Source organism: Harpia harpyja, chromosome 15 (assembly GCF_026419915.1).
Source record: "Harpia harpyja isolate bHarHar1 chromosome 15, bHarHar1 primary haplotype, whole genome shotgun sequence".
NCBI lineage: Eukaryota > Metazoa > Chordata > Aves > Accipitriformes > Accipitridae > Harpia > Harpia harpyja.
This window is the reverse complement of record NC_068954.1, coordinates 8,066,139-8,093,683: the sequence shown is the minus strand read 5'-3', so window position 1 is coordinate 8,093,683 and position 27,545 is coordinate 8,066,139. Positions and strand designations below refer to the sequence as shown.

The window sequence follows — 27,545 nt, the reverse complement described above, 5'->3', positions numbered from 1 at the left end:
CATAGACACAAAATCAGCATGGTTCTTTTAATTGACAGATTTCAACAAAAATCTAACAGTAAGAAAATGGAAACATTCCCTTATGACAGTATAATGCACTGAAAAAACCTGACTTAAATTACAAATCCTCAGGCATAGTACGTTTGTATCTGCCCATGTTCTGCACGGGCTGCAAGCCGTCTGGTCAGGGAGTTAAACATCACATCCAAGCAAATAAATCCTCCCCAGGCAAGATACTACCAACATTCACACGACTTCCAGCTGGTTCAGAACAGAGGTAGAGGTTATTCTTTTCCACCTCCAAAACATACTGGTTATGCATACTCTGTATCACACTAATTTTTGTTCATAGGACATGAGTGCTGAAAAAAAAGAGCCAAAAAACTTAAATGTTTTTCCTCCACCAGATACTACATCTAAAATTTATGTACATTAAATATATTACAGTTCAAACACACCAAGTAGAAAACAACTGCGCTACAGGTATCTAAAATTACCACCATCGTCCACTGTCTTGTTTTGGTCGGGTGTTCTCTACTTAAAAGGCGTGAATTGTATTCCTGTCGCTCCTACTAACCTCAGTGCAAACCTGGTACACGTAATCAAGATCTCATACACCATTAAGTCAGCCCTGCAGCAATGCACTATTACAGCAAGATTGTTTTACTGCAGCTCATCAGTTTTGTCTCAATTACTTGAGATATTTTGACTGAAGTCACCTAAGCAGTTGGATTCTTTTAAAAGGCCGTTCATTTTCTATAGTTTGTAAAAGAAACTTTGTTACAAACATGGATTTGGGCTTGCTTTGTTTCTAGTAAGAAGCAGCCTAAGGATCACGTAATGGAGTTAGGCTCCTTCAAACATTCCTGGCAGGAGAAAGACGCAATAATTTGTGTACAATACACAGGCGTGATGAAGTATTAAGCCATACTTATTTCTTTTTTTAAAAAGCACAAAAATCCCTGTGGCAGGGAGACTAGTTGCAATACTCCCATTTTCAGGAAGTGGCAAGGGAAGTTTACCTCTGCGCAGGCAGCTCACGCAGAGGCCCTTGAGCTTTTTGGCGTAACTGGCTGCCAGGCTTAAAATCAGCCCTGGAGTCTGGGCAGAACTTCGGGAGGCGTGAAACGCTCAACCTGCTCAGTCCCAGCTCGAAAGGTCCTGCTAGAAACAGGGCTGTGGTTATGCAGCATTTGTCAGGTCACCTGTGCAACACAAAGGAGCCATGTCCATTTAGGGGGGTTTAATCTTAAAGCAGATCTTCCGGTGTTCTACATTTATTTAATTCTAATGTGAAGATCTGAAGATTCAAATGACAGCTTATCAAATTTAAAAAAAAAAAGTTATATTCATTGAGAATTCTATATTTAGTTCAAGAACTCAGCGGCAGAGCTTGAAAACAGTTGAACTTGACGGCAGAGCTTGAGAACAGTTTTCCAAAAAGATCAGTTTATTTTGGTGGGTCTGTATTAATTCCGTATTTTTCCTTGAGAAGCTTAAGCTGTTCCTCTTTCTTCTTTGTGTCCATCTTTTGGAATGCCTGTAATTAGGAAAATAGAAGATGTGAGAAGAAAAAAAAAAAAAAAATCTCATCTGATGACAAGTTATTTCCCAGTAACCACAACCAACATCACTGCAAACTACACCAACATCACACACAAACAGCGCTGCTTAATTCTCGACCTTGGAGAATGCCACAGTACCCTGGATGCTGTCAGCAGCAGGCAGAACATCAAGAACTAGAGATATTTCACCTGTAAACGAGATCTCACATCTTGTTGCAACTGTGCAGTTTCAAGGCCCCTGCTTCCTCCTCTCCAAAATACACTCACCAGAAACATGTTTTTCACACCCTTGGTCCAGAGGCCCTTTTCTTGCACACAAATCACCAAGTAAAGATGAAATCCTGACAACTGATCTGATCCATTCCCTCTACCAGTTTGGATTTATTTCTTAAAAATATCCAAGCAACTGTCTTTTCAAACTGAATTTTCTTTTGTGCTAGCTACGTTCACAGGTAACTTAAAAAAACCCCAAGCGTACGTACCCGGTTTGCATTATAGTACAAAACAACAAGGTATCTGTTGCACACGTTGAATCCCGACAGGTGATCACAAGCATTTTTGGCATCAAAGATGTCTTCATAGACCACATAGGCTGTTCCTCTAGTTTCAGGAGTGTTTCCACTGCAGAGCAATATCAGTTTTGATGTTAAACAAAATGAACAGGAAATAGTTCTGTTAGTCTTTAGCAGTGGCTGAGATTAGATTAACTAATGTAACTTCATTAAAAACCAATTTCTTGTTATTTTTTTGTAGATATTAAAATACCTCCCTGCTTTCCACACCCATCTCCACGTACAGTTCAGAGTCAGAGACGACAGGAAAACATGACAGAGGCATGTGCTGCATTGTGCTCCTTAAGGGAAACTCGCCTCACCACCACAACTATCAGAGGCTGTTGCTGTCAATGGTTGTCATATTTCTGGAAATACTTCCAAGTTTTTTATTACAGCGATTAGCTTGTTTTATTTAATATTACAAGACCAGGCTGCCAGTTAATGGCTGTCTGGATCAGATGTCTCCCTAGAATGGAATACAGCTCTTGGCACCTCACAAAGTCAATTTAGAAGAGTCAAAACAGCCCCGCTAGTGCAAGGCCACTTCAGGCGCACAGCCATCACCTATCAGACCATCAATTCCATTTCCTTTGCCAAAGGGACAGGAGACACGTCTGGGCACATAATGCTAACTAGCCCGGACAGATGGCAGAGTTTACAAATCCAAAAGATCTCAGCTAAAAGATAACTATAGCGAACTTAATAATCAGAAGAACTCTCTCTAAGGTGCTTGCTTCTATGAAGAGAACTCCCAAGGACAAAGGACATCGCACATATCCACACCGGGATGCGTACAAAAATGAAGAGAAGAATGGGTTAAAAACTGCACAAAGCACAAAAGTCATTACAAAGGGAGTCCATGTTACGCCCTGTCTCACGACAATGTTAGGATTTCTGTGGAAAACAACGCGAATCAGTAGTTCTGAATGATCAGCAGGGAGGCTGCCTGCAGTTAGTTCCCTGCTGGATGCATAGGCCAGCACGTCGCTCCAATAGAAAGCTCCCCTGATATGTCATAATACTTTATGTCCCACTGTCATGCTGTTCCAACCTACATGTTTTCAGAAACCTTAAATATTAGCTCTCCTTTATGCTTATTAGTGAAGAATTCCACCTGTTTAGACAAGCAGCAAGTTTATGCTGTCCCTTTTTCCTTTAGCCACTTCTCCAGTCACTTTTGTTGCCCTTCCCTGGACAAGAAGGATGGCACTAGCTACACGTTCCAACACAGCATCAGCAGTACATCCCCCCTGTCCTTGTTTGTTTACTGAAAGCAATTCTATACGTAAGACTGACTTTATTCTATACGCTGAATAATCATTTTTAATCAGTATGGCTCTGGAATGAGCACTTCTACTTGGGGTAGTAAAGTTCAGTCTGTTTAACTATTTACATATTAATGTCCTGCATAGTCAAAACAATGAAATGTATTGTGGATTAGTTACCCATCCCAGTCACAGAGCATGGGGAAATGGAGAGCGTTATAAGTGACAAGGATACATTCTGCTCTAATCCAATCAGTAACCTAGTCAAGAACTCAGAGATGCTGCAGGTTATTTTGCCACCATCCAGATAAAAGCAGTACAAAAAGACTCATATCAAATATAAACTGCATTTCCTTTCTTTTTGTACATCTATTGAAATGTGACTTAAAATGTTTTCTTTTTAAGTATTAAACACCAAGTGTTGTTTCCTCCCCCTCCCCTTCCTAAATATTTTTCAGAAGGGGAAAAAAAAAATCCTTTTGTATGAGTGTCAATCTCCAACCAGCCTTACTATGGTTCTTAAAAGCTCTTCCTGAATTCCAGCTTCAGCCAACTCTTTCCACTGCAAACTTACCGGAACATAGTACTAACCAGATCAAATTGTGGTTTAATCCACAGCATTCGGACAGTACTCAGGATAACAAGAAACATCAGAGCTCAGGTCTTCAGTATTTGAAGTAACTAAGAGAAGAACCTCAGATTTGCTGCAGACGTGTATAACCTCAGTGCATTTTAAAACACAGTTACAGTCAGAGCGCCATTATCCACGGACTACGTGGCTCAGGGACAAGCTGTACCTGATACACAGGCAGTTGGTTTCTGGTATTTGTTTCTGGTTGACAGGTCTAGCAGCAATAGTATCATCTCCATTTTCCCATTAGTTAAGTATCTAATACTCATTAAATATGAAAACTGGTTGTATTCAACTTTTGCCTTTCTTATTTTTACCTTCAGTTAAGGTAAAATTTAAGATTTCCTGAAGAGAGTAAGTCATATTTTTACCCACTTACCTTCAGTTCACATCAAATTTAAGCTTTTTCACCCTACCTACCGGCACTGTTATTTTCTAATGAATTCACACATAAGAGAAATATCATCACATCCATCTTTGGCACACAGGGACACTGCTAAAGTGCGTTTAACTTTTTCAGCAGTGAAAGCCAGTTGCTACCTACTGCAATAGGAATACTGACATATAACGCATATACTAAAGCACATAAAATCCTTAACTTTTCAAGGAAAACTAAAATACTTACACTCTGATTTGTCGAATAGGCCCGTACTTCCCAAAAATATCATACATTTCCTCCGCTGTGATTTTATATGGCAGGTTCCTAATATAGAGGATCCGATTGACTTCTGGAGGCAGCCGGATCTGATAGAGAAACAACATACGGCGTGTTAGACCTAGAGCGCTCACTTCGAACCTTAAAAGCAGCAGCCTGCGTACTAAATCTTGGGGCTAACATCACTGAGAGAGTCCGCGCGCTTCGCTGGTCCTTTTTTAACCGGCCACAGCCACAAACTCGACGCGCTCTTGTCAGCCAAGAGCCCTGCCTGGAGGGGGACGGGCTCCCTTGGCCTGGGACGCGGAAGGAGCCCAGACCGGGCGGGCCGCAGGACTCCTCCTCGCCTCGCACCCCGCCAGGCTGCCCCGGAGGGGAGGGGAAGAGCACTCACGTTGGCTCGCTTGGCCGCTTGCATCGCCATGGCGCCGGCCGGAGAGAGGGGGCTGCCGCCTGGGAGAGAAACACCGGCAGGGAACGGGCCGCGGCCGCCGCTCGCCGCTCGCCTCAGCGGAGGACCCGGATGCTATCCCAGCCTGCACCGCGCCGGGAACCGCAGCCCGCCACTCTCGCGGCCCCTCCGCCAACGGGCGGGGGGGGGGCACGTGACCTGCGGGACTGCTCCGCCCCTCCCCTCCCCCCCCGGCACAGCCCGCCCGTCCCGGCCCCGGGACGCGGAGGTTGGGGGGGGGGGGGGCCGGTCCCGGGCCAACCACCGCGTCCCCCCACCCCGGCCCCGGCGGAGAGGGCGCCCCGCGGCGCCTGCCGGGAGCGGCAGCCCCCCCCCAGCCGCCGCCTCAGCGCCTCAGGAGCAGGCGCTGCGGGGGGGGGGTGGGGAGCGCGGGCGCCGCGCGGAGGTTGCTGTGAGGTGAAGAGGGCGGGGCTGCGGGCGGTGATGAAGGCAGGGCGGGAAAGCGCGGGAGAGCGGAGAGCGAAGGAACGCGGGGCCGAGACGGGCGGTCGGGCCCGGCAGTTTCCTCCTACATGGAGGAGCGTTCGCCGACATTTTGTTGACGCGATCAAGACACGATGCCGTAGCTGCAGCCTGAACCTTTTTATTCAACGTGTGCTGTAAGGCTTTGCTTTACCCCTCCTTTTTGGCTTCCTCCCACAGCAAATCATTCCAGATTTGGAAGCAGAAAGGGCAGATTCTCTGCTTGTCAGACACCCCTAACGATTCTGTCCCCCAGACAACTACAGCAGTAGGCCTTTCTTTAAGATGAAGCAGGCATTTCGATGACAATTTTGCCAATATTCTTGTTTTCTTCCATGATCCTGTGTGCCTCTGCAATCTCCTGCAGAGGGTAAACGCTGTCGAGAAGTGGTTGGAGACGAGGGGAGGTTCCTCCAGAAAAATACGGTAGCACGTCTTCTGTGAAGGCTTTCACCAGGCGTTCCTTATACTGAAGAAAAAAAGCATTTTCACGATGATTTCCAATCATTTCATTCACAGAGGTACCTCTAAGCACTGCGTCCAAAATGTGCACAGTTCTCAAGGAGACGCTTCCTGACATTTTTATAGTGAGATGGACATGCAAACATCTGTCAGGTGTACATTACAAACAAACAAGAAGAAAACTTATAGATTTATTATATTTTAATTGAATTAAATTCTCCAAGTGGTACAAGCTCAGTGCAGAACCATCTAAACTCAAACTGATAAAAGCTCTTGAGAATGTTATGTTTTAGACCATGGATGGAATGTATCCTAGGGCTCCGCACTGCTGTCTTTTACTGTAATATCTTGAGAATTTTCCACATAAAGTGATTTTTCTGTGGTAATTTCTGGGCATCCAAATGGCCTTGGTCTCTACCTTGAAAAATGATCTAATAGAAGTTCCCCCCCCTTCCCCCGACTCGATCAGGCTGCCTGATCACTTGAGTTTTGTTTCTTCTTAGGCCAAATCTTTAAATTATGGCACTCATTAAGTACGTTAAAAAGTCCTGGGTATCATTCCTCTGATTCAGTAGTTCTAAAAGGGAGGCATTTGATAAAAAAAGGGAAATTGTAACTTAATTTTGCAGTGTTTTCCAGAGTATGTAGTAACAGTTCAAGGTGGTGCTTTTTTGGTAATGATGTGTTAGATTCTGCTTTAACACTGGTATCCAAAGAAAGCTCTCAAAACTATGATCAATTTTAAGATCAAACTGTATATACTGTTCATAGGCATTACTTGCCTCCTTGTCTCGTGATCGTAATAGACTTGTATGGATGCTTGCTCTTTTGGAAAGCAGCCTTGCAAGCAAATCTCCATGTACTTCACCTCCACTCAGTAGTCCATAAATAATCCACCGGCCATCAGTACTCAGACAGTTGAGATTCTTCTCCCAGTGTGAGCCACCAACACAGTCTAAAATAAGATCTACTCCAGAACCTCAAGTAGAAACAGAAAACATTTCAGCAATGTAGTCGAGCTGCATTAAAGGTGGATAATTTCAGGAAAAACTAAAACCTTGTTCTTTGTAGGTACAGAATCAATCCTGCAGTTATTTACATCTTTCTACCGAAATTGGGAATTGGCACAATGATTTCTAAGGAATTCTAGAATCGGGCACAAAAAAAGAATCATTATAGATACTCAGATGCAGATTCTGTCATAAACCATCCCAAATGCTTAGAAAAGCTAAATTTTTCTAACAGTGAGAGAACTAAGTTTTGTTCCCATATTCAAACACTTACAAAGACAAGTGCAAGGATTTGGTCCCACAGTTCCTTGTGGAGGCAACAATAACACAGGCACAATATTTATGCCCCAAATGAACACGAAGCCAACGAGAGTCCATGCAGAAAAGAGAGCGCAGTCAAACTAAGGAAAGATACATTCTTGGGCTGAACAGGATGCTAGGTTGTGCTAACAGGGTCAGGACTGCCTGCTCCTTCACCAACTAAGGTGACAGTTGAAATTGAGTGTATGTGCATACACGTTAGGAGGTACACACTCCTCCTCAACTGTAACAGTGTCTTTCATATAGAAGTTCTTACCTTGGGTGAATGCCAAGACCTTTTCACTAAAATCTTCATTCTTGTAGTTGAACCCCACAGCTGCTCCCGCGTTTGTTGTTGCTTTCAGTTTCTCTTGAGTTCCTGCTGTCACAATGGGAATAGCTTTTGCCAGTCTCGCCAGCTGAATGGCTGCCATACCAACTCCACTAGCTCCAGCGTGGATCAGCACTCTTTCACCCTTCTGTACTTTACCTGAAGGAGGGCATAAGTGAAATGGTTACCCTTTTGGCATCACCTTTGGATTAAAACATGATCAGGGTGTAAAATAATGAAGAGGAAGCTGAAAGAGATGCCCTTGAGTGGGCTTTGTTTACATCTTCATATCCTTCATAGAAGAAACAAATTCAGCACTAACGCAGCTCGCAGTGTACCAACAGGAACTCTATTTCACCAGCTTCAGTGGAATGACTTTAGCTTGGCCCTGTCCAGTTCTGGGCATCTGTGACCAAGCTGTTTAGGTGAGTGCAGTCAGCCTTTTCATACCAGGACCATCCCCTGCCGCCAACAGAAAACATACTCGGAGGATGCTAATACTGAGAAATCAGGCACTCAACAATGGAGAAACATAAGAAGCGCTGGGTAACGTTAAAGACCAGTGCTACCTATCATTTTACCATCTACCGGTTGCCCTAACGCATTTGTTTGTGTTCCACTGATTGCTACTGGAAGTGAGGCACTGAGTAGTCCTGGAGATGTGGTCCTAATTGACCACAGACCCCCAGGAAGCAACACTGCTTGAAGTGAGTCTGCATTTCAGGTAGTGAGGAAAGTTGCTTGTTTGTAACTCTTGTTCTTTAGTGGAGCTTTTAGATGCTACTGCTGAAGAGGGTAGAAGGCGGCTATTTGTCAATGAGGAAAACCCTGGCAAGTGCTACTGTTAGTGCCTCTATAGCATGTTTTCGAAACAAAGAGTGTGAACTTACATCTGTTTTAAATCAGCTCAGAGGAGATTTTACCAACAATTAATGTCTCTGTGAAACAAGGTACAAGAAGATATTGTCTACTGTAGATCCACAGGCAATTAGTGGGAAAGATCATGATATGGTCATGCTTGCAGCAAGTCAAATCTTTAGAAGTAAGATGTGTTTTCAGTTATTTGGAGAACATGTAAGTTATTTCAGGGTTTAGGCTTAATGGAAATTGCCATTCAAGCTGAGAAATGTAGACAAAAAGAAAAACTGACCATCTTTCCATATCCTTCCTTGTAAATATGCAATCAGCAGAGTAAGTTGTGACTGGGGAGATGTGGTCAAGATTCCAGGGTTTGGGTCTGGCATACTGGATTCTGACCCATGTGAATGAGGTGACAGAGAAAAGGTTCTTCAAAGGCAAACAGCATTCAGATGAAGACAAGAAAGAGGTTTCATAACAGAAAGGAAAACAGGCTGTTTTGGTGGGACAGAGTTGCAAATACGTCTCTCACCTACAAAATGCAGCAGCTGAAAGGCTGTTAACCAGGCTTCGGGAATGGCTGCAGCCTGAATAAAAGTCATATCATTGGGAATTGCCATCAAGTAGCCTTCGGGTACTGTAACGTATTCTGCCTGGCCACCTCCGGAGAGCAGAGCCATCACTGCATCGCCAATCTTCCACCGGCCCTTGCAGCCAGGTCCGAGCCCAGCCACACTCCCAGCTGCTTCTAAGCCTAAAATATCACTTGCTCCTTTGGGGGGAGGGTACTTCCCTCTCCTCTAAAATAAAAGAAGAGAGAGGGCAAGGAAGGAAAAGCCACATATCAATGAGTGTAATGACCTGTGATATTTTGTTCACGTGCCTCCAACCTAAATTCCTATTTATTTAATCCTAATTTTGCACTGTGTAAATGTTCCAGTAATTTGAGGATCTTCTATCCTCTGGCAATACCTCTTGTTTCCTAAGTATGTTTTATTCTTAAAACTCTGTGTGCAAATTCAATTTGTTGCGAGTCCCCTTTGTCCAGGCCAATCCATGCTGGGGAGGTATTATGGTGTCCAGTTGCAAAGCATGGCTTTCAGCTCAGATTAAAGCAGCTCAGACTTAACAATTTGAATGTGATTTTCCCACGCTGTAACTGAGCCAGTGGAACGTTTCATGTTCATCTCAAATGCCCAGAGAATGGTCTAAGCATCTAGAAAGACCAGAGCTTTGGTTTTACATCTTTTCTTGAAAGGCAGCTACCTTTCCATGCCACCCCAGCATTGCAGTGACCCAGATAAAAACATTTATCTGCTGAATCAACAGACATCTCTTCTTTCAGCCCTATGAACATTCCCTTTGAAGTCCCCCACCCAAATGCTCATCAGGCCCAACCTCTTCACTCTTCAGATTTGTCAAGACTTCAGGTAGGGGCTTGAAAATTTGGTATAGTTTTCAAGTGCATAGATCTGCTTAACATACACATACCTGGAGTAAATCAGCCCTATTCAGAGCGCTGGCAGAGACCTTCATAAGAACTTCTCCTTCTCCTGGGTGTGGTTTCATCACTTCTTTCACATAGAGATTTTCTGGGCCTCCTGGACAATCGAAGTAGGCTGCCAACATTTTCTCTGAAAAAAACCCAGCAAACCCAAAAAACCTGGCATGAAGGCAGGCACACTCACATGCAGCTGGAAAATCTCAGTAATCAGTAACCACAGCTCCACAGACTCCACTCTGCAGATGGACAATGCAAACTGTGACACAGGTCGAAGGTAGAAGAGGGAAGGGCTGCCCGAGAAAGCGGAGGAGTTATAATGCAATGAAATACATCAACATTGGGACACAACGTATTGTTGCAAAAGCCATTTGACAAACCATGAAGATCACCTTGCATCGTCATAGGTCTTAACCCTGCACAGAGCTGTGAGTGGATCCAGCAGCCCTGACCATCCACCCACCTTAACTGTAAAATTAACACACAAATGAAAGTAACATTCTTTGCTCTCGACTTCTGCATGATTAGGGCCCCAGTGCTCAACTGACTAAAGGACACAGGCCCTTAAAGTAGTAGACACAAATGGGATTTTAAAACCCTCAGCAGAAAGAGCCTTTATTTGACACATCTAAAATCACATAAGGGCTGCTTTATGATTCAGCCCATGGATGACAACTTGAAGATACACAAAGGCACAATGGTGACCTAGCGCAAATGAAAGATAACAAATGGTTTTAAAAATTCCTATTTATTTCCCTTGCCTCAGCAGGTGATTCCTGTGTGCCTGATTTGCTCTGGTAGAGGGTCCCACTGCTGCAGGAGTCTTTCAAGTAACTCCTCAGATACAGTTCCTTGCTTTTGGCACCAGCAGTTGTTGAGATGGGCCGAGATGTCAAGCCTCCTCCCGCTTGGCAAAATCAAATCTGGAGCAGTCTTCCCTCTGCCCCCTGGGTGCTGGGTGGAAGGAGATGAGAAGAAGAAGGAATCACAATGGGAATGACTGTGTTAATTCCCAAGAGCTGGTACTATACTGAACACAGTATAGGGCTGCCACCCACAAATGTGCGCAGGGTGGGCTGCAAGCCAGAGCCTCTTCAAGGAAACAGCATTGTGTGATAGACCACCATGCCCTCTGTAAAAATCACTTGCATTATGGTATCTGCACAGGAAAAGCTAAGTGCATACTTAATTATTTGTGATAAGACTGCAAATGCGGAATGATAAACACCTTGAAACCCCACGAATGTAAATCCCCACGGGGTGGTGCTCTGTGGCTGTTTTACAGTGAATAAACACTTCCAATTATTCGTATAAAATGTAACTCAAAGGCTTTTCTTTCAGAGGCTGGCAGTCTATTTGTTGTTTTCAGCTGAACCATTTAATCCAGTCCAACAAAATTTGTCTGTATTAGCACAAAAATTTCATGGGAAGCTCACCCAGAAACCACCCTGTAACAGATGCTTCTGCTCTCTTAACTGTGTCCAAGTTTAGTCAATTAAAAATAAGATGCAAAAGAAGCTTTTGTCCCTCTTCCAACACAGTTTACTAACCTGCATTTTTATAAATACTTGTCTTTATTGCTAGAAGCAGACCCACAAAAATAAATTAAAAAATACAGTGAGGATCCGAATATCTACATTGCTTTCAAATGCACAGAAAACTGCAGGAATCGAAAACCAAGTTTCCAACCAAGTGCAACAACTTCAGACTGTCAGATCTGCCAGCACTGGCCCAAAACAACAATTTAAAGAAGCTATGTGGTTTCTGAGCACAATTTGAGACTCACCTTTTTCCTGTAAAGAAAGGAGGATGTTCTCTGCACCAGGAACGAACCCAGCCTCTCCTTGGGAACAGAGTCTGATCCCAGTTCCTCCTTTCCCAGCTCTGCCCTCGCTATCAGCCATTCCCCAGCAAGTCAAGGGGTGCAACAGGATGAGGTTGTGTTTTACTTTGGAGGGACAGACATGAGCAGAGTCAGAAATATTAGTACATCTCACCATTATTTCTCCCCACGGACCTGCTTTATTCCACGGATTGAGGCAGAGATCTACTTTCTCCTTTGTCATTGAGGTAGAGATCTGCTGCTCTCCCCCAGCACACAGGGAGGTTTGGTCTAATGCCTGTGCTGTGCTGATCCGCCGGATACGTGCGTATTTACATGTTCTCGGGTAGAGCACTGAACTGCTGCTTTCATTTCTGAACTCTGAGTAGTGCAGACGAGATTTACTGAAGTTGCATTAAGGGCATGTGAGCTGTGACAGTCCTTATGCTATACATCCACCTGAGGAGGCTTTATTGTTCCCATGAGATGTCAATGTTCAAAGTTTACTGGTTCACGTCTGTCAGCCCGCTGCATTTCTACCTGATGTTTTAGCTGCCTGATCGCACCTCTTTGTTGAGCTTTGCTGTTTCCCCCAGAGGGAGAAGGATCAGATCATGCCTTTTTCCATGTCCTAGTCGACAGCTTTTGAGTATTTGAGAGTTGTCAGGGAATAAAACTGGCACTTCCGAGTATTTAAAAATTATAAATCGTATGTGTGTCCATGTGTGGGACTCTTCTGTGGATTTTTTTCCTATTGATTTTGAGGGTTTGGGATTCAGGCTTTTAAACTCTTATTTGAAACTAACTTAGAATCACATGTAGCTAAAAATTCTTTTATTCTCAAATGACTCAAAAGAGTTAACAGTTTGTTTCTGCAGATAAAAAGATCGTGGAGTCTGATCTTCTTGAGACTGCTCTTTACCTGGTGGTGTAGGCAGAGCTTCAGCTGTCCCCTGTGCAGTAATGAGTTCACTCAAATGTGGATTCTTTGATGTCTTACAGTACACACAGTCTGATTCAAGCCTGGTAGTGATGTTATCCCTCCTCCCCAGTCCTCACAGAACTTTGCAATCCACTACAATCTAATCAATTACAATTCAAATGGACATGTTAAAAATGTTTTATTTGTAATACTGAAAGATGTACAGGACAATCTGAAAATATGTTAATGTAACAATTTCCTTCGTCCCTTGGGTCTGTGATGCTAGCATAGCTTTAATGCAGTGAGAGAAATTTCTTTGCTTAGGGAGATTAATAATTTTCTTATCTGGAAGCAAGCTAAAAGACAACATTAGAAAGATTAAGCAGAGCATCTTAAACCAAATCCTGAAGACATTACTTTCAATTCAGTTAAGAAACTTAGATGATAGATGCATAGGGTAGTCCTCTTATGAGCAATCAGTCCTCAAGCGATCTTGAAAAAACAGAAGGAAACTCAGCAGTTGGAATGTTGTAAAGCAGTAGTTTCTTGCTTAAACTGGATAGTGCTTCAAACTTCTACACTTTATTTCCTCATGAGCAGTCCTTCGGAGGTTGATGAAGTTCAAGATTTCTACTCATTCAGCTACCTTTTTCTCTAAAGTAGTCCGCTATGATACAAGGAAATAAATAAAAAAAAAATTGAAAAATCAACAATGATAAAAATCATATACAGGATTGCTTTAATGAAGATGCTTTTTTTCAAGTTCAAATCCACCTCAGACTATACTGTACTCGAAAGAAGACAGCTGTATTTCTAGCTGAAAATTGAAAATACTAATACCTATATTCATGAGGTATTATCTGTTTTAAAGAATAAACACTGAACACTTTAAATAATTTTTAGAAATCTCTTGTAACATGCTGAGAAAAGCTACTTTGTTTTCTTTTTGCAAAGAAATCACCCAGAACAGCAAGAATAAACCCCAGAAAATACATATTGTCAAAACTGCTGCAAATCTGGCACTGGAAACACTTAGACCTTAGACTTTACTCTGGAACAGTGGCCAGTTACGGACAATGTGACTATTTGCAAGACCAGATAACTTGTGTGCAAATGGTTACAGGATTTTGCAAGTGTTGACATTTTTTGCAGTCTCCCAACTTTACACTTTCTGCCTTCCTCCCCTGGCAGCAAAGAAGCTGGTATCAACTGTGATATGGCTCCTGAATTTATTACTGAGGCAGCTGGACAGACTTGGGGCTAAATAACACAATGGCACCTTTTGGATGTACTTGAGCTCCATTTGTAGTACTGCAGGAGAAGACTAGGATAGAGCTAGTCTAAGTTAGCTTAAAATATAAGGCCCAATGCTTAGATTTTTAAGGTCTCATTAATGCTGCCCTAGATGGAAGCAATCCCTTGAAAACACTCCATACCTGGAAGGACCATTCTGGTTTGGTAGTATTTCATACCGGTTTTGACCCAGTGATTAAAAACTCCTATTAATGCTACCAGGGTGGGAAATCTGTCTGTTCCTCAGTTCATAGCCCAGCACATAAATGTCCCCCAAAATTCATATCATTTGAAGTTAATGTGCTGGCCATGCACGTCAGTAACAAAGATCTTTCTTTAATACCTATCCCTAACAGAGCCATCACAGCTGCTAATTATGACAAGGATGAGGCAGAATCATGTCTGGAGCACAAGAAAATTGAGGCTCTCTAGGCAGTGCAGTGCTGGTACAATGGTTTTGTGCTCAACCTGCTACAAGACACTGACAAAAACAATGGCCAAGAACTAGAGAAAGCAGAACATAATGTAAAGCAGCCTGAGGTTACTCTGATAGTTGAGGCTGAAATGAACATAGGAAAGATCCAAAAACCATGGGCAATCCACTTCCCTCTTCTCCTGGCCTGTCTGCAGTGAGATGCGTTTTGGTTAAACACAGTGCAGGGGCTGTGAAGTGTGAAGAAGTGGAGAGGCTGCAGTGGAGGCCAGTCTCTGCCAGCCTGGCACCAAGCACAGACCCACCAGCCAAGAACCAGCTTTCTGAAGGTCCAGCAGGCAAGATTGTTCTAAAACCTGCATTATAGCCTCCAAAAATCCTGTTCTTGATCATAGCTTTTTGAATTGTAAAAGCCTTTTGAAAAAGGTTTGATGAAGGATTTGTTACTGAGAGTCTTGTAGCTCATTCCAGACGAAACAGCTTATGGCCCAAAACACAAATTCATTCTACTTACTTTTAGGCATCTAAATGAGGAACAAAAGCTAGGAGCACAGTGGGCCTACAATTTTATTCCTTTTCAGTGAAAGGAGATGGGCATATCCATAGATGAAGTTGAATCTTATTGCTCTACAAAATATTCCTTAGAAATACCCTTGAAATTCCTTCAAAATTCCTTACAATTACCCCTACCGTGAAAATCAAGGCTATTTTGGGAATCTGCTCTTGTGCATTTTATCCATTTGGATGATGTGATAAAATGATTGTATCCTTGATATGGAGTCAGCCATATATTACATCAATAAGATGTGTAGCTCTATTATTTATCTCCCAGACAAAAGTTAATGAAGAGTGGTTAATCCTTGTCAGCACCTCCACACAAAGGGAAAGCTACATTTGAGATGCAACCGGGGTTCTGCAGCTGGTCTGCAAAGGGCTGGGTTTTGCAATATTCCCGAATGGGGAACAAAGAGCTAGATGTTAACACTAAGTCTCTAAGACACTGAGCCCAAGAGAGAGGAACTTAAGAGGACTCACACAAAGGGAACTTGAGTAGGAGAGGGAAGGAAATGGGCACTTCTGTTAGAGAAGAGGTGCTTTGTTACTGTGAGGCAAGGAAACTAGCTTCATGATGTCTCAAGATTCACATGTAGGAAAAGAGACTCCAGCTTTCTCCTAGAGACTAGGCAGAGAGAGAAAGTTTGAAACCCTTAGAGAACTCATGTGTCTTTGAAGAAGTGGGCTGTGAAACAGAGTATCAAAGCTGGTTCTCTACAAAAGTGTGCTTAAGATCTCAGCATTAGGCATATGAGGTCAAGAAAATGTGACTGCCAGGTCCCATTTTGTTGAAGGGTAACTAACAGAAACCGTGTGCCAGAACAGCCAAGGAAAGAGAGTTCGGCAACCTGTTCATGCCCATGGAGGCTTTGGAGTGCAGTGGGATGTGATGTCTGGAGAGGGTTTAGCTTGGAGCCATAATCATGTCTGTGCTCAGTTTCCCAGATTTTCAGGATTTGGTAGTTTGTCAGATTGATTTTTGAAGCTGTTTGTAAGGGCAGAGCTAATCAGTGAGATGCCGGCATGCAGGAACACAGGTACAGCCATTTCTCTTACCTAGTTTCTCCACAGCTTCCACACACACACTGGGATACATGCCCACTCTGTATGTAGCAACCAGGATGAAAGTCTTTGTCTTCACAACGATCAGGCCTCCATCTGGCTAGATAATACAGAAAATCGGTGTAAGGTTACAAGGTTCTAAAAAAATACATAGGTATATATATTGCCTGACAGTGTGGGCCAATTACAGGCATTTTCTTTGCCAATATCCCTGGGGGTTTTTTTGGGGGGGAAGGCAAATACTGTCTTAAAGTCTAAGCCAGGATGCAGACAAACAGGACAGTGAATGTTCTGAAGACTGCTGACTATTAAAGCAAGTCAGTCAAATGCTTTATTATATTGCCTGTTCTTACTTCCATTGATTAATGTATTATTGCACAGCATTTTGAAGAACTGTTATCCTAGTGCTCAACGTCATATGCAAAAGCACTGATAAACGCAAATAAAATAACTAGCATTTACATGAAAGGATGCCCAGTATTTTATGAACCCTGCCTCCAAACTCTACCTCACCGATGTGTAATAAGGAATGGAGAAAGACATTGCAAAGTACTGCATTTTTATGAAACAGGATCCAAATTTAAGAGCTGCTCAGCTTCTTCTGCAAGTTGCTTAGCTCATTTCAGGATGGATTTACTGGGGAGGGGAAGAATTAAGAAGACCTCAGCAATACCCAGTTGGATGTATTTACTTCAGAATGTGTGACTTGGCAGTAGTAACAAAATTCTGCCATCTCGAGCATGGCTGCATGCAGCCATGTCCTCAGTTTCTGTTTCTGAATTTCATAGGTGAATTACTGAGGCTGGAGTCCCACAGGCTGAGTAAGCTGTCAAACAAGGTCCTGCTCACCCATGTCTCTTCTCTCCCCTGACCCAGTTACCTGGTCCTGCTACCTTATTCTGGCTGTGGGCTTGCCAGGCCCTTCTATTACCTGATTAATTAATTAATGAGGCAAGAAACCAACCCAGAAAAAAAATGAAGTGGTAGTTTTTTCTCAACTTAGGGAGATGAACTGATTTGAAGGAGAATATGACAAGCCCTACAGCTGTTGTTAGGGAAATGAATGGTGTTACCCATCAAATTTGTATTATACAGCTGACACTTTTTTGTATTCTGCACCGATTTTGTTCCACACCTGCTGGGAAGGTGATATGGAGAGAAAGAAAAAAAGAAGCATGTGAAGGCTTTCTGCTTGTGTTACGGTATTCATGTAACCATGCAGCGAGGGAAGGAAGTGGGAAGTCTCCAGATTTCTCAGGATAGCCACAGCTCTTGTCAACATACGTTTTGAAGATATATGGAATGCTCATCTGCGCGGACACATTTATAGTACTTCTCCTTGAAGTAGAGTCCTCCCCTTCTAACTTGCAGTAAGTTCTCGTAGAAAGCGTAGATAAGGTTTAAAGCATTCTCTGGTGGCACCTGTGTTATACAACACAGTGTTATGGACCAAAAATGCATGTCTTTGCAATGATGAACTGCTTTCCACCCTCCTACTGTCTTTGATAGTTCACTTAAAATTATGATGTAAAAAAAAATTACAAAAAAATATCTGCCTGGCTTTGAAACTAGACCTAGTTTCTGTACAGTCCACTATATTTTTAAAGTCTCATTTGATACAATCTGCTTAGTTCATGATTACTACCTATGTAGTCCCATTACTCAGTGACACTTCTCTAGGTAGGCAATGTGCCCTGTGGTGACCAGACCCTTCTGTTGAAAGGCAATATAGGGCAGGACACAGCCTTCCCTGGGCTTGCGCGGAGCTCAACCAAGGATGCCAATTTCAAACATTCTTAGTCTTCAATGGGAAAGTGTAACTTTTAGCAAGTCCAGACCAGATCATCACACCTCAATGGAGCAGTCTACACAGGTCACAAATCTGGTCAGGTCAATGAGCTCTTGGGTTCAGTGTATGTGTAACTGGGTCACTGGTTTGGCAGATTTATATTCAGCTGGTTGGATGAGATGATCCAATGATCCCTTCTGGCCTGAAATTCTTTCAAGTCAGTGGAGCTGGTGGTAATTTACACTGGCTGAGGACTTTGCTCTGGACCTCAGCACATAATCATCTGCCTTGCCAAAGAGCCAGCAGGCTGGCATCTCTAAAAACTGTGGTTTATATTAAAGATCATTTACATGTTAAAGACAATGTCACTAGTGGACTGATGACTGTCTCTGCTGAGAATCTGTCCCCAGGGCTGGGGCTATCTTAACAAAAGCTTCATCTTCTGAACACATTCTTCTGAGCATGCCAACCATAGCAATATGTACCCCTGGAAAAACTGCCTGGAAACGTTTGAGAGCTGGTATCATGGGGATTAGGAGAGGAAGTGGTACCTTCCAACGACATAAGGATGACTGTGGTGTGGGGAGCATTTCTGAACTAGAAAGTTCACAGACTGTGTCAGGGAGTGTGTATTAGTTTTACCATATAATATGATCAGAAGTGCTGTTACTCTGCTGTTTATCAGCTGACAGACAATGAAAATAGATAAGCTACATCTATACCAGCAAATTTCAGGTGCCAGGGAGCAGTTCTGAGTACTGTCAGACCAGTTCAGGTAGAGTTTTGGCCTGGGCCAGCAAGCACTTTCCCAAACAATTCCAAGGCACATTTTACAATATTAGAATGGCCCAGGACTGCTGCCCATAGGCAACCTGGTACAGCCACTCTGTTTTGGGGTTATAGTATGGGCATGCCACATTCCATACCAACAGGTCTCAGTGCCAGAGAATGGACCTGCCTACATCTGCTTTACTGGTGGAATCATTGAGTGCTAAGTGGTTAAAAAGGACTCCTTGAAAATACCAGTTAAATGGTATCTTTCTTCCAAAAATCAAAGATGTGAATTTAGCAATCAACTTACTTTGCAAGTTAGCCTCTCAACACAGCAGCTAGGCTGTACCCCTGTAACTCCGTCTCCGAGGTTGAAAGAAGCAAGTGTATTTAGTAGAGCGCTGTGCTCCCTGCCATTATCACTACTTTGTGCTCTAGATTCCCGGAGTTTCCACCTCTGCTCTCACTTCCTAGCACACTCTTTGATCTCTTACATTAAAGCCAAAGGTTGATGCACAGACTTTTCTTTCCTTTATGTTGATGATAGCTGCGTTTTCCACATGCTTTGTTCTGATAAGACTGTCATTCAGCAAAGCCTGGAGTTGGTTCATTTTCCTTCTGTTCTGTAAAAAGAAATAGATGTATAAGTGTTCATTCCCCTTCCCTTTCTATTGGAAACCAGATCCTCCTCCAAGTGGGATTTAGGAGTTTCAGCAGAAGTAATGCTAGGCCTCAGAGAAGCAATGTAACAAAATAAAAATCCTAAAAACAAGAGAGCAGCAGAACAGACCAGCAGGAAGACAGTTACCTTTATCAGGAAGGCCATAAAAGTCCAGTTACATTTTTATAGTGTAAGTATTTCTGGGTTCTTTTTTTCCTGGCATTTAATTTTCCTCTCACTGAGGAAACAGTCCACAGTGAAAACACTGAGAAATGAGATAAAACTTGCTACAACCAACAGATCAGAGCAGAAATTGGGGTGGGGGGAGTGGGTGTTGGTTCCTGGGCCAGGCTTGGCCCAAAGCAAAAATTATTTTCTTTTTAAATAGTCGGCACTAACATGGTGGTTGTTAGACCTCTGGGTCAGTGCAACATTACTGGGATGCTGCTTGGGGAGCAATCCTACATTTCTCTCATGTGATGGTATCTCTGGCTGTCTGCATCAGCAGCAACAAGAGAAGTTAAATGCCGGTTAAATCTTCAGAGAATTGCCAATAGGCATCTTGTTTACTTCAATCCTGGCCAGCTACTAGGTGCTGGCAAAAATTGCAGGCTGACAGTTCTGTTCGTGCCATTGTGCTCAAATCATAATTAATTAGTAGAAAACTGGTATTTCCTTATCACTAGAGTACAGCCATATCATACATCGTACTTAAATTTAGAGTTTCATGAAGTCAGTATTACACGATAATGTATGAAATCTTGTAATAGAATTTAGTAAACTAACTCTGGATAAAGCTTGTGGCTTTATTGCTACATAACCTGGAAGGGTTTATTTTACACGAGGGTATTGGAAATGACATTAATATTGCAAGTAAATAAAGCTATCATCGGGCTTATCAGGTGGCGTAGCAAACGGCCTGTCATAAAGACATCAAACTAGAGCATTTATTATTAACTCCTGAGCAATGAGGGTGTATTTGAATTTTAAACCAAGAAGGAATGAGAGGCATGCCGGTTAGGGGTTCGTGGCAGGATGCCAAGCGCTACAAGAAGCCTGGCAGAAGGCCGCAGGGCTCGGCACGGCGGGGCTGGGCCCCGTGGCCGCGGCTGACAGCCTTCCCCTTCGGGCTGACAGGAGGCGGCCGGGGCCGGGGCCGTGCACCCGGGCTGCCCTCCGCTTTCTGCCCCCAGCCAGGCGGTTCCCGGGCCACACATCGCGGCCACGGGCCGAGCCAGCCCCGCTGCCCGTACGAGCAGCCCCCGGCCCGGCCCGGCCCGGCCCGGCCCGGTCCGCTCCGCCGCCGGCACCCGAGGCCGCCTCCACTCACCGCCGCCGGCTGAGGCGTCTCCGAGGCAACCCGCACCCCCGGGAGCCCGACTGCGCCTGCGCGCCGCCCGCCTCCCCGCTGCGCTTCCCAGCATGCCCCGCGCGCTGCCGGGGATGCTGGGAGTTGTAGTCTCCCGGCCTCTACCTCACGGACGGGGGGAGGCACTCGGCCCCGTTCGGCTCGGCTCGGCTCGGCTCGGCGCTGCCCTTCATTTCGGGCTCGGCGCTGGCGGCGGCGCTGCCTCTCATCTGCCCTGGAAGCCGGCTGTCCTCGCTCCTGATTGGCTCACTCACCCAGGCGCTCCCTTTCTGATTGGTGGGAAGGCCCACCCAGGGCGACGGAGCCCGAGGGAGGGCGCTCAGGTTCGGGTTGCCACGGCAGCGAGGGACGCTGGGCGGCCGGGCGCGGAGGGATCCCGCCGGGCGCGGAGGGATCCGGCCGTGCCCTCCATCCCGCCTCCGCCCGGGACGGCCGCCAGTGGGTGCTGGCCCTGCAGCCGGGGAGACGGATCGCTGTCCCCACGGGCGACCCCTCCTCTTCCCGAGAGGATGGGGGGGATGGGGGGGATGGGGACTATTTTCTCCGGCGGAAGGACACGGAAGGGCGGCGTGAGTGGAAGTGAAGTGCTTTGAGAGGGGGGCGCCGCCGCCGCCATGTTCCCCGTGGCTGGGCTTCGTCGTGCGGCGCGGCCGTGACTCCCGCCGCGGCCACTTCCCGCCTCCCCTGGGGCCTCCCGGAGCCTCGCTGGAGCCGGTGAGGGCATCCCTGCACGGGAGTGTGGCGGCCGGGGGGAGCGCGGGGCTCTGCTGCCTGCCCTCGCCTCCCCTCGGGCCTGTGGGTCGCGCCTCAGGGCTGGGCAGGGTGCGGGGCAGGCTGGGCCCCTGCGGCCCTGAGGGGGGGCCGGCCTTTCCCTCTCACCGGTGTTGGCCCCATCGCTGCCTCCGAGGTGGAGGGGCCAGGGCCATGCCTGTGGGCCCTCTGGACGGGTGCACGTTATCTGTTAGCTTAGAATTCACAAACTGCAAGGTTCTGTTCATAGGGCTGCCCTGTTTGCCCTAGACGCTGGTTCTCTCCTCCTACTCTGTCCCGGCACCTGAGGGAATCAGCTGGGACCAAGCCACCGGTAAAGGCAGCCAGCTGTACTTGCAAAGGGTGACATCCACGTATGCTGAGGTGAGGAGACGGTGACATGTGAGGCTACAGGCGTGGCCTGCATAAAGGTTTTTGTCAGAAAGGGGCTTTTGAGAGGACTGAGGCACGTGTGAGGATATTTACTTTTTGTCACAGAATTAAAATTTGTCTTCTCAAAGCTACTGCAAAGACTCCTGTTTGGGCAGAGACTGTGTGTGAATTTTAGCAGATGGGTGGTTGGGGGAAAACATTCTGCTGTACTGAACAGGACTCATGAAGCAAGAGAAACCTGTCTTTAAAAAAATTACTGATACAAAGCTATACTGCTGACAGCAAAGCAGGATGCAGGTACATGTAGCAAGAAATTGTAGGCAGGGTTATTCTCAGGTTTGATAATAGTAAAACAAATGTCCTAATACAGAACAGCCAACCTGCTCGTGGGGTTTAGCATTTGTGGACACAACTGTGAGATTAACTTCAAATCTTGTTTTATCTGTTCAAACTTTGGAAGTCCTTTACTGTGTTTCTGTCCCAACACATGATTAAACTTAGTTTTAAGACTGGCAAAACAGCTGGTATCTCATATAAGTGGGCCCTTGCCTCTGCCAACCGTGGAAAGTTGGCATCTTATAGCAAGAGTCCAAACAAAACGGAAAAAGAAAGGATTAAGATTAAGTGGCAGCTTTAGTTATTAAGATAGGGGAAAAAAAAATCTGCAGCTAGAGATGTTACCACATGTGATTTCTTTAAAGCAGATTGCTACAGCAGGCAGATTTTTTATGTTTGCTCTGTTTTGTCTCTCCTGGGTTCCCAGTCCTCTGTGATGACAGCAAACATCTCCTTTGCTTTGTGCTCACAGAAGGGGTCAGTCTTTCTTTGTAAGATGGATGGAGTCTTAATACTAGTTACCGAAAACAGGTGGAAAGGAGGCTAGTGGAGGTTTTTGTTTGTTTGTCCTGTAAACTTAAAAACTATACAAATACGTATTTTCTTCATCTTAAGCTTGTCTAGGGATTTACAGCATCCCTATCTCGGAAGAACAAAACTGCTTTGAGTGGAAGGAAATCTGCAAAAGATGGCCTGAAGCAGGACCCTGTGGCACCTTTGCAGGTAGGTAGGATATACTGCTCATAGGAAAGTGTGTTGACTTGTCTAATACCAAGTTTGTAGCACCTCAAGTATCCAGATGTTCTTCAGTCCTCACTGTTTGCCTGTTTATTTTCTATCAGAAATTAGTTCAGTGCTAATCAGGGTGTGCTTGCTGTTATTTATCCATGTAGGTAATGCAGCGCACAGCCTCCTTTAATCGGTCATTGCAGGATGAAGAATAAAGTGTGAGGGTCGTTCCCCTGCTCCTCAGAGACCATGAGGTCAGATATGCTTTGCAGCGTTCCCTGAAGCTTAGTAGACTCAGGCTGTCTGGAAAAAGGGGAGATCGTTTTCAGAGCAGGGGACTTCTCGCAAGGAATACCAGCCTCCATGGCAGGCACAACACTGCAGAAACCACAGGCACATGTAGACAAAAAAATCTTCATTTCCAGATGGAGATAGGCAGGGTACCTGCTTTCCAAATCATGTAGTAGTGTCCTAATTGTAAGCCCGTATTTTACTCTGTGTCTTTTGTCTCCTCTGTACAGAGAAGGCAGGAAATCATGTTAGAGGAAGTGCCTGCTAGCCTGCCACAATGCTAAGGCTAGTATGTATTTCTGGGTTTGGAAGCTGTCTTAGAAGGGCTGAAAAAAATACAGTAGAGGATTGGGATGTTGTCACCTATTCCACTGCAAATTGTTTATTTTTCCTTGTGCATGATGAAAGAATAGACATCTTGCAAAGTTATGCAGGAGGGAAGGAAAGTTGTTGATACCATGTGCATTACATTGGCTTTTTTCCTTGCTTTGGTTTGTCCTGGATTACATGGCAGAAGTGAGTATTTTTCTTTTATAGATGCAGTTGGAGTGAAAAATAGGAGCTTGCAAATTTCAGGAAGGAAATTTTCAAAACTTGACTGGGCGAGGTCATGAGCAATCTTGTCTATGAGGTTAGCTGTTCTTCAAGCAGGCAGTGGGACCAGATGACCTCCAGAGGTCCTTTCTGACCTATGTTTTCCTGTGGCTTCTGACTCTTTCAGTCAGAAAAGACAGGAAAGCATTTCTGTGAGGAGGAAGGAATACCCAGGCAGATGTGTCTATCGGTGCATAAGAGCAGGGAATATGAAATGAAACAAATAAAGTGTAGATTAAAGACTTCACCTTGAACCAATGGTAAGAGATTTGAATCTGCAGTCTAGAGAGGTCAGTTGGGAGTCATAGTATCACTGAAGTGCTGGGTTGGACAGAGTAAACTCTTAAAAGTTGTCTTGAACAAACAAATGTTGTTATCTTGTACAAATACCTGATTCAGAGAGTCTTTGTAGATTTTTTTTAACTAGGTGTTGACAAAAATAATTGAAGAACAGATTTTTTTTTCATAGCTGAAACACCTGGCTGAAGAGTGTGGAGGTCAGTATCTCTGCAGAAGTAAGCTTTTCTTTTGGTCCGATCTTTACCCAAGTAATTTTGTGAACACATTGTTTCCTGGAAGCAGTGTGTCTCCAGTGAATCTGAAATAAATAGAGGTTGCTGTAAAGAGCATTTTGCCTCTGTGGTTCTACTGTCTCTATTATAAATTGACCCAAATGTACTGGTGCACGTACAATAGAGATGTCCTGGTTTTGGCTGGGATAGAGTTAATTTTCTTTTTAGTAGCTGCTACAGTGTGTTTTGGATTTAGTGTGACAATAATGTTGATAACACACTGATGTTTTAGTTGTTGCTAAGTAGCGCTTCTCCTAAGTTAAGGATTTTTCAGTTTCCCATGCTCTGCAAACGAGCAGGTGCACAAGAAGCTGGGAGGGAGCGTGGCCAGGACAGCTGACCCCAACAATCCCAAAGGGATACTCCATACCATAGGACGTCATGCTCAGTATATAAACTGGGGGGAGTTGGCTGGAAGGCCCAGATCGCTGCTTGGGCATCCATCAGTGGGTGGTGAGCACTTGCATTGTGCATCCCTTGTCTTTTCTTGGGTCTAATTTCTCTCTCTCTTGGGGTTTTTTTTGTGGTATTCCTTTTCATTACTATTATATTATTATTAGTGTTATTATTTCATTTTATTTTATGTTAGTCATTAAACCGTTCTTATCTCAACCCATGAGTTTACTTCTTTTTCCCAATTCTCCTCCCCATCCCACTGGGAGGTGGGAGGAGTGAGTGAGTGGCTGCGTGGTGCTTAGTTGCTTGCTGGGGTTAAACCACAACAAGAGAAGATGGAATTTTCTGGCTGGAGCTCACTTAGTGCTTCAGCATGAGGTTCATCTGGTAGAACTATCTTTGAAAACCACTAAAATGCAACCATCCCTAGGGTGGAATGTAGCAGTAATTTGAAACTGACTTTTATGTAATTGAAAAAGGCACAAAAGAAAGAAGTAAAAGTCAGGAGATGGAATTTGATAACTCTGAAATGTTTTCAAAGCTGACAAGCATTCTGGAATAATTTGTGAATCACTTTGTTCTTTGAAACAAAATGTACTCTCCATTGCTTAGGGAGATGAGGACAGACAGTTACTATCAGAGGGAGTGTCTGACTATACACCTGATACTTTATCTCTCTGTTTAACTTAACTGTGATAGGAAAATGCTGCTGGTATCAGCAGTTAGAATTCCTTTAGAGATTTGTTTCATTTTTTGGTGGGAATTGTGAGAAAACTAGGTTGTTGCTGTTTATATAAAACAGTTTTATATAAATATAGTTTTATATAAAAATAGTTTTATATGTTTTTGAATGTTTTAATGTTTCTCCCAGACTAGTCCAACAATGCATAGTGTGAATAGCTCAGAGACTCCCTGGCTACTAAGATTTACGTGTCCGAGACCTGTGAGGGAACACACTCAGCAAAGGCCTTGGCAGGTGAGTGACTCTCAACATTCCTTCCTTCAGCTTTAGATTCTACTGTGAAGTAGCAAGGTTCAGGACACATGAAACCAGTATCTATAACTGGCATCCCAGGATATTTGGGTGTAATTGAGCTCCTGTCTTGGAACTGGCCACCTAATACCACTGAAGTTCTGGACAGTGATCTGGTCTGTCTGTCTGTGCTCCAGGACGCCATCCCTGGCATGTGCCTGAATTCATCTGTGAGTCCTCCTCAGCACGAACTTGTGCTTTACTCTGTCCCTTGTCCCTCGTAGGCATGCTCAGAAATGTGTATTACAGGAAGATGTGTGTGCTCTGTCCTTCCTGTCAGCTTATTGTAGGTTGAATCTGTCTAGTGTTCAAGTATTGCATGAATCTTCCAGAGGAATCCCAAAAGTTAATGCTGGTCAGCAGTGTTAGTACATTCAGAAATTATATCACAGCCTGTCTTACGTATGCATGAGTAGGCTCCTAACTTAGTAAGCAGTGGTCTGATATTACAGTAGGTGTTTAAACTGTGAGTGGGTAGAATTGGACCTATATGTATATTTTCTTCAAAGAAGAGTGCCCAAATCATTAAAATCATGGCTTTAAACTGGGATATCCCAATGTCCATTGTTTCTGTTTCATCTGTGTGAAATGTTCTCCACCTCCTGTCCTGAAGTATTCCTAAGAACTGCTACAAGAATGCTTTGTTGTACTTCCTGCACAGAAATAACAAGGTTTGCAAGGCAGCACGGTGTGAAGATGTTAGGTGAACTTCTTACCATTCTATCCCAGTTTGTAGCTTGATTGTGGAACCTAGATGAGAACCTGATCTTTGTAAAGCAGGTTGGCTTTTTATGCAGACCTCTTCCTTTTTTTACATTTACCAGAGGTTCTCCTCAGCACCAACAAAGAGTGGTGCAGCAAATACTTTTGACTGCAGTAGACATTTTGGGAAGAAAAATAGTACCAAAGATTGGCTAACACAGTAAGACTTCTGTCGTGTGAAGGTATGAGTGGAAGAATGGAATAGAATGGAAGGTATGAAGGGAAGAATGAAAAATGGTTATTTCCAAAGTCCTGTAAAACCTGAGATATGTTTGTTATTGGGAAGGGGAACAAAGAACTCTGGAAATAGCAATTCAATGGGTTTTATTGAGCCCTTGCATCCTTTTGAGGCAGCTTTATTGAGTTCCATGCAATTAGGTATGTGGAAAAGTTTCCCATAAAACCTTAAACAAGCTTGTGACTAGTTAGAAGCATAGGCTCATAGAACAGCCCAGGCTGGAAGGGACCTTGAAATATCATTTGGTCCAACCTTTCATGGAACAGTGACACTAGATGAGAGTATCTAGCACCCTGTCCAATCGCATCTTGAAAACCTCCGGTGATGGGGACTCTACCACATCCTTGGGGAGGTTGTTCCATGAGAATGAAGGTTGTTCCAGGAGAATGATTGATCTCACTGTAAAAAATTTCTTTCTTATATTGAGATGAAACCTCTCCCAATGCGACTTGTACCCATTGCCCCTTGTCTTCTCCATGTGGCTCCTTGTGAAGAGAGAGCCTCTGTCCTCTTTGTAGTCATCCTTTCAGTACTGGCATACTGTGATAAGGTTCCCCCTGAGCCTTCTCTTCTCCAGGGAGAAGAAACCTAACTCCTTCAGTTGAAGGAGACCTAACTCCTTTGGTCTGTAAGGATTCTTCAGACATGTATCATCCTGAAGGAAAACTTCTCACCTATTCACCAATGTGTGTTCTGAGTACGTTCTGC

At 44.2% G+C, this 27,545-nt stretch overlaps 3 protein-coding genes across 5 annotated transcripts in view; 1 reads left to right on the top strand and 2 right to left on the bottom strand.

The window, feature by feature from the left end:
- Window positions 1–390: 390 nt before the first annotated feature.
- On the bottom strand, window positions 391–5,225 carry SF3B6 (splicing factor 3b subunit 6). Its single transcript, XM_052809618.1, has 4 exons — window positions 5,065–5,225; window positions 4,641–4,759; window positions 2,048–2,186; window positions 391–1,540 (listed from the first exon to the last, which is right to left on the bottom strand). The coding sequence occupies exons 1-4, from the start codon at window positions 5,092–5,094 to the stop codon at window positions 1,451–1,453; spliced, it is 378 nt and encodes a 125-aa protein (XP_052665578.1). The 5' UTR covers window positions 5,095–5,225; the 3' UTR covers window positions 391–1,450.
- Window positions 5,226–5,709: 484 nt separating this feature from the next.
- TP53I3 (tumor protein p53 inducible protein 3) lies at window positions 5,710–20,990 on the bottom strand. Of its 3 annotated transcripts, XM_052809617.1 has the most exons (9): window positions 20,849–20,990; window positions 19,208–19,336; window positions 17,438–17,575; window positions 16,148–16,253; window positions 10,057–10,199; window positions 9,098–9,365; window positions 7,654–7,866; window positions 6,849–7,045; window positions 5,710–6,073 (listed from the first exon to the last, which is right to left on the bottom strand). In XM_052809617.1, the coding sequence occupies exons 2-9, from the start codon at window positions 19,322–19,324 to the stop codon at window positions 5,885–5,887; spliced, it is 1,371 nt and encodes a 456-aa protein (XP_052665577.1). In that variant the 5' UTR covers window positions 19,325–19,336; window positions 20,849–20,990; the 3' UTR covers window positions 5,710–5,884. The 3 variants fall into 3 exon arrangements, with proteins under 3 accessions (XP_052665577.1, XP_052665576.1, XP_052665575.1); XM_052809616.1 differs by lacking the exons at window positions 16,148–16,253; window positions 17,438–17,575; window positions 19,208–19,336; window positions 20,849–20,990 and adding exons at window positions 10,828–11,020; window positions 11,853–12,175; XM_052809615.1 differs by lacking the exons at window positions 16,148–16,253; window positions 17,438–17,575; window positions 19,208–19,336; window positions 20,849–20,990 and adding an exon at window positions 11,853–12,177.
- The window catches only part of FAM228B (family with sequence similarity 228 member B), an 18,822-nt gene continuing 11,661 nt past the window's right edge, over window positions 20,385–27,545 (top strand). Inside the window, 4 exon segments of the mRNA XM_052810333.1 lie at window positions 20,385–20,397; window positions 21,340–21,407; window positions 21,410–21,457; window positions 25,676–25,780. Of these exon segments, the coding sequence (XP_052666293.1) occupies window positions 20,385–20,397; window positions 21,340–21,407; window positions 21,410–21,457; window positions 25,676–25,780 (234 nt within the window).

Bases quoted from the DNA above. Each gene is read 5' to 3' on its own strand.
- TP53I3 (XM_052809617.1), bottom strand. From the start codon at position 19,324: ATGAACCAACTCCAGGCTTTGCTGAATGACAGTCTTATCAGAACAAAG. The intron at 17,576-19,207 runs GTAAGAGATCAA...TGTATAACACAG, and splicing joins CATCAACCTTTGGCTTTAAT to GTGCCACCAGAGAATGCTTT. The intron at 16,254-17,437 runs GTATGTTGACAA...TGTATTATCTAG, and splicing joins ATTCCATATATCTTCAAAAC to CCAGATGGAGGCCTGATCGT.
- SF3B6 (XM_052809618.1), bottom strand. From the start codon at position 5,094: ATGGCGATGCAAGCGGCCAAGCGAGCCAAC. The intron at 2,187-4,640 runs GTAAGTATTTTA...ATTGCTCTGCAG, and splicing joins CCTATTCGACAAATCAGAGT to TGGAAACACTCCTGAAACTA. The intron at 1,541-2,047 runs GTACGTACGCTT...TCCTAATTACAG, and splicing joins TGTACTATAATGCAAACCGG to GCATTCCAAAAGATGGACAC.